Source organism: Morone saxatilis, unplaced genomic scaffold (assembly GCF_004916995.1).
Source record: "Morone saxatilis isolate NCDOM2014 unplaced genomic scaffold, NCSU_SB_2.0 Contig10, whole genome shotgun sequence".
Taxonomy (NCBI): Eukaryota; Metazoa; Chordata; class Actinopteri; family Moronidae; genus Morone; species Morone saxatilis.
This window is the reverse complement of record NW_023339652.1, coordinates 18,037,329-18,046,612: the sequence shown is the minus strand read 5'-3', so window position 1 is coordinate 18,046,612 and position 9,284 is coordinate 18,037,329. Positions and strand designations below refer to the sequence as shown.

Sequence of the window (9,284 nt, the reverse complement as noted above, 5' to 3'; positions counted from 1 at the left end):
TTTGTAGGTATTTGGTCATAAACAAATTTATTGAAAAACCTGATGGTGGTGCTAAATTAAAAGCCAGGGGGGTTGCAATTCATCTTGTAGAGATCATAATTGTCTGTACAAAATGTCATGGCAATCTATTCAATATTTGTTGAGGTATTTTAGCTTGAACCAAATGAGTGCAACGAGTAACACTTTCAGAGAGGTTGTGTGCTTGAGACTGAATGATCGGTTTATAGATACAGTTTATTCCCTGTAATTTCCCAGCTTGGGATCAATAAAGTATATCTATCTATCGAATGCAGAATGTATTCCAACAGTAATATGTAATACAACAACTGTGGATCCTACAGGGGCTTTTATCTTGAAAAGCCTGCTGGCAGAATCCCTTATGCTGCTTCTGCTGCTAGACTGTGGTAAATCATTTAGCTTTTGTAGCTAATGATATCAGCTAATGCCTTTAGCTACCTAACATGGAAACCAAATTAACATCAGTTTCAAATGGCACGGCTAATGCGGTTTACTGATATTCTCTGACAGTGAAACAGGTTGAGCAGAAAGAAACAAGCTTTTATTAAGTTTTCTTGTTTACAACAGAGCTAAAAAAAAGCCCAACTCTGTTTTCTTCTGACTAGTCAGAAAAGAAAAGGCTGCAGAGAAAGAGCCAAACACTGAGGTAGATGAGGCTTTATTAGCAGTAAGCAAAAAGCTCTAACCTCATGAAAACAGTGTGAATGGCTGTTTCAGTTTAGATAAAGACTGGAACAGGAGAAATCTCTCTCTTTAGACTCACAGAAGACTGGAGGCTGCTTCTATCTAGAAACTCTCACACACAACAACAACTTCGCCTATTTCTGACTCTTTTTACAATGCGACTGGGTGAGTGAGGAAGCAGCCCAGTGGAGGAAATGAGCACGAGTGAAATCGCATGGGTGAAAAGTGTGTGTGCGTGCGTGCGTGCGTGCGTGCGTGCGTGCTTCTCCACCAATCTCATTCCTTATCACGATAAGAAAAATGAACTCCATCTGGTCTTAATGACGGAGCCTGTTTATATTGAGGTACAGTCTGGGATTCATCAAGCTGTGTGTGCTTGAGTGTGTGTATAGGCAAGTTTCCATCCACTTTTCTCTTAATAACATTTGCATAACAGTAGTTGATAGAAGCTGGACACTTTCCTAAAATGCACATTTGGATTAAAGCATTAGGATGGGATAGCCAGCTTTGAATTTTGTTCCAGGTGAGCAGGATACGCAGGAAGCTAATACATCTAGTAACAGTGCTTTTTTGATTTTATAGCTAAACGCAATTACCCCAGTTTCAGGTAGCAGGCTTTTTTATTTTTTATTTGAGAGTTGCTTTCCAACAATGGCAGCAGCAGAGTAACATTATATTAGCTGATGTTCATTTTGTCAGTGACATGCCCAACAAGGCCAAAATGAAACTCCTGACTGTTGTCCGATTAAAGGTCTAATGTGTAGAATTTAGTGGGTTCTAGTGGAGGTGGTGTTTTGAACCGTAAGGGAGAAACTATGGTGGCTGCGAGACGCTAGATATTCTGGAGATATAAACGGCTCATTCTAAGGTAACGAAACCGCAACCATTCATAACCACTAATATTCAGGTGATTATGCACTAATAAAACATACCTATGAATAGTACATTCCAATTCTGCCAATAGATCCCCCTAATTGTTACATACTGGACCTTTAAGGGAAAACTGCAGTGTACTATACCTTAGGTTTTATTTTAATAGCTCTGGCCATTAATTTGAAAACAACAATTGTTCATTAGAGAAAGAAACAGCTCTCTCTCCAGTAATGCAAGTATTTTGCAGCTCAATAATACAAACTCAGTGGTGTTGGCTTAATCAAAAACGATCTCTCTGAGTTTCTCAGTTGAACTTTCATGAAAAGTTGAAGCGATTAATCAATTAAGCAATTAGTCCATCAACAGAAAATTACAGCAACAAATGTGGTAAACGATTTATCATTTTATTCATTTTTCCCCAAAAAATGTTACATTTTCTCTTGTTTGGGAGTCTTAGACGTAAAGAAAACTTGCATTTGCTGATTTCCTTTCTAAAAAATGAAAGTCAACTTAATATCTTCAGGGTTTGAACTGTTGGTCTGACAAAACAGGCAATCTGAATGTGTCACCTTGGGTCCAGGGTTTTGAAAGGGCAGATTTCATGTTCAATTGCATATGTGAAGGATGTGAATTTTACTGCAGTTTTCAGGAACTCTATTCATTTTGGCCTAGCTTATTTGATTTCCTTGTGGCAAAACATGTTTTTTATTAATCACTTTCATATGCAGCATAACATTGATGAAAACATTCAATAAAACTCAAAGAATGACTGATTCAACTTATTTGCTAGTGCTAAAAAAGCAAACAAAACATATCAAATCAACACCCCCATTTCATTTAATTAAAAAAAAAAGATATACATACAAATATATAAGTAAAATAATTGTTAATTTCAGCCCTACTTTTATGCATATTATAAAAACTATTAAAGCCTATCAACTTTATAGTTTATAGAACTATTTGGACCAAGTGGTTTGTGTAAAATAAAGCATCCTTAAGTAAGAAGGGAACACCTGTTATTTCTGTGTCAGATATATCTATCTAATGCTAATCCAGCTAATAATTATTTTCAGAATGGTTTAATCTACCCATTACTTTCTCAATAATTCGATTCATTGTTTATTGTATATTCCATCAGGAAACCTTTCACATTTTTCCAGAGCCCAAGATAACGTCCAACAAACAGCCTAAAACCCAAAGATATTCCATTTATTGTCATGTTAAAGGTCTAGTGTGTAACATTTAGGATGCTCTATTGGCAGAAATGGACCTCAGAAGGAGGGTTTTATGTCTGCAGATGCCACAGGTCACCTTCCATGGAGTCCGCCATGTTGTTGAACCGCCATGTTTCTACAGTAGTAGTAATAATAATAATGAAATAATACATTTTATTTAAAAGAAGGCGCTTTTCTGAATACTCAAAAAGACACTGTACCAATATAATGAAAGAAGAATACGAAGAACATCAATAGGGCTAAAAAAACAATATAAAACAGTACATTACATATGTTAAAAACAACATTAGACTCAGATTTTAAAAAGCCAGTTTGAAAAGGTGTGTTTTTGTCAGTGATTTGAATGTTTGGAGGGTCGGTACAGTCCGGGATGGCTTTGGGGAGGAGAGCTTCCAGGGGGAGGGGGCAAGCTACAGAGAACGCTCTGTCGCCGTAGTAACCAAACACCTCCTTCACACTTGGTAGTAGACTGAACCTGAGGTGCAGCTCTACTCTGAATATTAGTGTGTCTGCTTTGTCAAGGTGGAGACCTTCTTCTCTGGGCTGCATATCAAACGTGCACAAGGGCCAGAGATGTTCACATGGCGTCTTTTATACTTAACACAAGTTTGTTTTTTCTGTTTCAAACCTGAATCCCTTTGAAAAAGGAAAGTTAGAAAAAACAATTAGCTTGTTTTACACAGGGCCACACAACAGGTTGTTGGGTTTTGGGATGCTTGCGGTCAGCTCCTCTGTGAGCCTCTGAGACCTACGTAACCCATAACACCCTTCTTTGTGTAGCTCTGCAGAGACCTTTATGTGGATCTCAACTGAATCTTTCTTTGAGACATTTATCACCTCGACCAAAACGTAGAAAACTATGCCTCGAGAAAAGATTGTACAAGATTTGATAAGTGGACTCTTGATTTCAGATTCCATAAAATGCTTCTGAGTGGAAAGCAAACAACAAATGTCTTGTGTGAGGGCACAGAGCAATAGCCAGCTCTGCCTCCTCTCTCCCAGCCACATCCGGTCCAAGTGTTTCTGCCTGTTCTGGCAGTTTGACTGGCATGCTGGGAGATGAGCAGGGAAATCAAACTCTCGCCTACACCGGCCTGGAGACTTTGAGACCTTATTTCTGACTCCTTCACGCTTCCTGCTCTCACTTTCTTTTCTGTCTTGTCGTCTTGCTTCCCTCGCTCCCAGCTTGCTTTCTCTCGCTCTCCTCATCCCTTTGCTCTTTCCCCTCCTCCTCTTCGTGTCTCTGCGTCTGTCTGTACAGGGAGTCAGGGGAGCGCCCTAGCAGGAGGCCTGTCCTGCTACAACCCCTGCTGCTCCCCATTCATTTCCCTTCCTCCCTCCCCGCCTGCTTCTCGTTCTTTTCATCGCCCTCCTCCACCGTATCTCATGCATTTCTCTTCCTTCGCTCAACTCTTTCTCCACGCTGCACATACTCTGCTGCTCCATTCATCTCCCACCCTCCCCCTTGTCTTCATCCCCATTCCAGTTTCTCTACAGCGCTGCTGTCGTGAACATCTTATTGTCACCTCACCTGTTGAGGCGGGGGAGAGGAATAATAATCTGCTGTGCTTCCTAGCAGGCTTTTTTTGCATACACTTTACAACTTGCACAACTTGACTCTCCACCTATCCGAGTCAGATATGAGAAAATGTTTCCCTTTGGGAATCGCATGAAAGGTAGAGCAGAGGCATACAGGAACACAAAGGAGTCAGAGGACTGAAAGCAGTGAATAAAATAATAATGTGATACTGCACTGATCCCAGAGGACAGGGAGGATGTACTGGGACAAAGATTCAGCCCTGGATATCATTCCCATCATTGCCCTCAATCCAATCGAGTACACTTGCGCCTTGATTCCACGTGGCAGGGCTCTGCGATGTTGCTTCCATGATGCTGTTTTAGTCAATCATGCAGCTTCATGCGCCATTAGGAGGGTTTCAGAAGTAGAGCATTTTGCCAGATTTTCTTAACTTGCTCAGATGTGGTTATATTTCTTTGATTTGTGTGCATCTACCATGGGTAAGTAGGCTATATAGTTACAGTGCTTCCTTTTTGTCTGTTTTTACAATTGGGAGTCTGCACAGGGTGTTTTATTTTGAAAGTTAACCGGATTCTCTAGGACATTTCTGTGTCTGACTTCCTGCCAGCTCAAACTGCTCTATACCATCAAAAATAGATCAGCTGCGTATTCTCCACAGAGCAGAGCCGAGAGCTGCTTCTGGGAAGCTTTTGAAACGCACTGCAGCGCTTCTGGTGCTAACCATTGCGTAGAACGGCCGCAGTGCCAGCTGGAAGCAACATGTAAGCCTCTCAGCTAGGGCTTCCCCAGGAAGTTGCTGAACAAATGTGCTGGTAAGTGCTGCGTACCAAATCCTGGCGCACCTTATCTTGTGATCAATTTAGTTCCTAGATGATGGTCTAACCAGTCCGGTACTTTACAGATGTGGCCTTGGCTATGTGAATTAACACCACTGCTCCTTTTCCCTGAAGTTGAATATATTTCATAGAAGTGTAATAGAATTGTAAAGTGGAAGGGGCCACTGTTTCCGGGGGTACTTTTCCCCAGTCTACTCCCATTTCAATGTTTCTTTTAATGAAATCCTCAATATTATTTGGCTTAGAATGTTTACTGGACAATGTAACAATCCCAGATAATTATGTTTGGCCGTTTAATTATTTCTAAAAATAATTTTCTTTAATAAAATGTAATACCACAAAACCCAAGAGCCTCAGCAGCTACTGCTGTGGAGCAGAAGCCTGTCACCGGTGTAAATCAGAAATGTATATCATTCAAAACCCTCTACTTCAGTAAGAAACAAAACATAGTACTACTGTTGCTGTAGACATCTAAAACTGAAAAACTGGCCATTGTTATATCAGTTTTCTCAACAGCATGCTCTGTAGCAACTCATTAGCAGTGCTCAATATGGAGAATATTTTTGTCTAGTGTTAAATGCCAGTTTAATCACTGATGGATTAATCCAAATCACTTTAGTAAACAAGCAGCTGCCTCTTGTTTACATGTTATTTACATATGACCCTGATTTGGGTGTGCTGAACAATACTTGGCCTGTTGTTCAAGCTTTGGGATGGATAGGATGGATAACATTGCATCATCATACCCAATGTGTATGGCTTTGGGCTACAGGACATTGTAACAGGCCTTTTTCATACATTTTAAAGATTAATCGATTCATTTAGAAAATAATCCGAATTTGAATTTATACTGAAAATAACTGTTAGTTGTAGCTCTAGTGGACACGTTTTCCAAGCAGATATGAGATTGATCTCAGAAAGTCAAGGAGGGCACTGAAAAATACACAATTTGTCATAAGTAAGGGAGGTACTTTTTCCTTTTTTAATTATAATGACTCCTCACAGACAGAAAAAGAATTGTTGAATAGGTATGAGGTGGTTGCGTTTTCCCCATAGGAAATTGCAGCACATAATACTCAACAGGGACAAAACCAGCAGCCCCTGAGGGACATGTCGTCTGTGTTTAGGCTCTGAATAAATTCTGCCCCTGACTCTGCTTCCCCAGTTCTTGCATTAGGCTGAATATTAAATTGGAAAAAAATAATAAAGGCAATTTAATTCAGAAAAAAATCCGGAAGGGAATATCCACAGGCGATCAATTTACTCCATCATCATTGCACAATGCTTTCAACCCATCAGCCAGCCACGTAGGCTACAGGATAAATACTGAATGTAATTATATTCTAGGGAAGGGTTTTCTAGAGGTTTCCACTGACTCTAGCTGGACTGAACTGATGAGATGTTCCACTTCACCACACTTCATGGCTTTCCATTCATACATGTAAAGGTGAGGTGCAACATTGTGTGTTACTGTGTGTGTAAATTTGCAGCCCATTCTCACCCCCAACTCTCAAGTCCCAATATGGCTGGTTGGTCAGTGGCCCTCCGCTTTAAAGTAGGCACCCTTCCTTTCTGGAGCCGCCCATGTAACATAATAGTTTGTGGTATGTGCCGAAATACAACTTATCTAACGTTACATGGTAAATGGTAAACGGACTTATATTACAATATAATATAGACTACTCAAAGCACTTTACTCTACATGCCACATTCACTCAGTGATACACATTGACACATTGATGGCAAAGGCCATCACAATCAGAAACTAATACTGATTTACTAAAATCCATATGCCAATGGCACAGCATCAGCAGTAATTTGATGCTCTAGCTCCTGAGCCACAGCCGCCATACATCAGGTACGTAACATAACTTATTTTTTCCTAAAACTAACCAAGTAGTTTTTGTTTATAGACCTAACCAGCGTGCGACCGTTTCACAAATCGCACAAGCTTTATTTTGAAAGTCCAACCAGGAGTTGCATATTTATTGTTGCTAACTTGACCACAAAGCCCTCCAGACCGTGCATGGCCTATTTCACTTAAACAAGCCAAGCTTCAGTCTTTCAGGAGGTACCAAGAGATAATTATCATAATCTCCGATGGCAAATAAACATCCAGAAATCCACACTCCCTGTAATTCCACAACTTGACGGACAATCATCAGGTTTAAGTCATCAAGTGACTGTACATCCGTACATTGTAAACAGGAAGAGCTAATAACTAAATCGGCAAACAAAACAAATAAAGGCTAAACAATATGGGGCTCAAGTTGCTCACAGCTAATTCAGTGATAGTAAATCTTTCTATGCTCAAATTCTCTGGGTAATGACTGCCAACGTGCCCACTCAGTTCAACTGCCTCATGTTGGTAGTTGCTTTCTCACCCCTAAAAAAAACATACACTGATTTGCCTTCTGATACAGAGTTAAATAACATGTTATTATAGGTTAACCTTAGCATAAAGCCCAGTTTAGTCCAAACATAAAATAATCTGCCAACCAGCACCAATTTCACTACAAAAATTAACATTTTTAAATAAATTACTGTTTTTTATGGTTGCGCCAGACTATTTCTTGGTGTAGCAGAGACTCCAGAAAGATAATTATGTAAACCATTTCTCATTTTTATACAGGTTTTGTTTTTGGTAGTTACTTTGTATTGTGCTCCAGATGTCAAAGCCAACCCTTGAGGGTTCAACTCCGCGTCACATTCTCTGAGCCAGTTTATGATAGTCGGTAGGTCGTGTACTTACAGCCTCGGTGTGGACAGGGTGCACAGCAAAGAGGAGTGCCGTGACGAAGGCCAGGCGCGAGTCTTCCAATGCGTAGCGCTCACATGTGTGCATGAGCAGGCAGGTTACGGCGCAATGCAAACACACGTTGACGATGTGGAAATAGAGAGGCGTCATGCCGGCCAGCACGATGTTCAACCTGACGGATAGACAGAGAGAGAAATATTCAGCACGGTGGGGATGACACGGGAGCTGACTGTGTGAAAGTGATTTGTTCGTGTGTAAAAGATATTAGAAAGGAATAGAACTTATACAAAACAGACAGAAACAGGCTGATGGATAGATAAGCACAGTCAGTGTCATTCATTTTCCCATGAACCCTAACCAGATAAAGACAAAAACGGGTCAACCTTATCTAAAACAATCACTCAGCTAGACACCGCTGTGGATTTACTGAGGGAATCTCTAAAGTAAATTACCTTTTACATTTCCTGGATTAAAGTGATTGTTTTATAATCCTGAACAGAATCTCAATCCATTTTCCGCAGTGCCATGAATTTGAAATGAAAAGAGCATGATTGCTTTGAGAGAGAATGTCGGCTTTCCGACACCAAATCACACCCTGCTTAAGATCTTCCAGCAACTAATCCCTCAGTGAGGAATGGCAGTGAGATATGCCATTTTCACCTAGTTTATCATAATTGGTATTACGCTGTGACAATTCCCTCTCCACCCAACAGAATATCAACAACCTGATAATAGCAAACCAAGAAAGAGTAGAGCAATGCAGTGGTTCAGGTTCCAGCTGTCATTCCATGATATTTACATTTTCTTGGCTAGGACCAGTAGCAGAGACTCCAGGAGGTACTGGTCTCAGCCAAGAAATAGCCAGCCATATAACCGCTGGAAAATGACTGAATTGTTGTTTTCACACTTTGGTTTTACTGAGCATTTGTACAGATTTTGAAACCTTCGGACAGCACCAAGCTAGCCATTTCCCGTTTCCAGTTTTTATGCTAAGCTAAACTAACCAGTTTTGGGCTGCAGCTTCATATGTAATGGACATATACAAGAGTGGTAGCAATCTTCTCCGCCACCAGAAAGCAAATAAGCGTTATTTTCCAAGTGTTCCTCTGCTGGGTGCAGGATTAGAGCAGGCAAGATGGCTGGCAGTGGCAAAAAAGGCAACGTCAATGCTCTTATAGTGGTCATTCCATTATATTTCCATTTCCATAGTGTGGCTGAATCATTTCATCAAATGAGTGAATAGTTATAAAACATAATTGTGAATGCAATTTAAATTATTATTTTCTATAAATTATAAATTATCCAGTCATGGTCCAATTTTAAGAATACTTAAAATAATT

The 9,284-nt window shown here is 40.2% G+C and overlaps 1 protein-coding gene across 1 annotated transcript in view; it reads right to left on the bottom strand.

The window, feature by feature from the left end:
* LOC118342659 (protein O-mannosyl-transferase TMTC1-like) overlaps positions 1 to 8,117 on the bottom strand; it is a 19,958-nt gene extending 11,841 nt beyond the window's left edge. The window contains exon 1 of the mRNA XM_035681273.1: positions 7,939 to 8,117. Within this exon, the coding sequence (XP_035537166.1) occupies positions 7,939 to 8,094 (156 nt within the window). The 5' untranslated portion in view covers positions 8,095 to 8,117. The remainder of the gene's footprint in view (positions 1 to 7,938) is intronic.
* Positions 8,118 to 9,284: the final 1,167 nt, after the last annotated feature.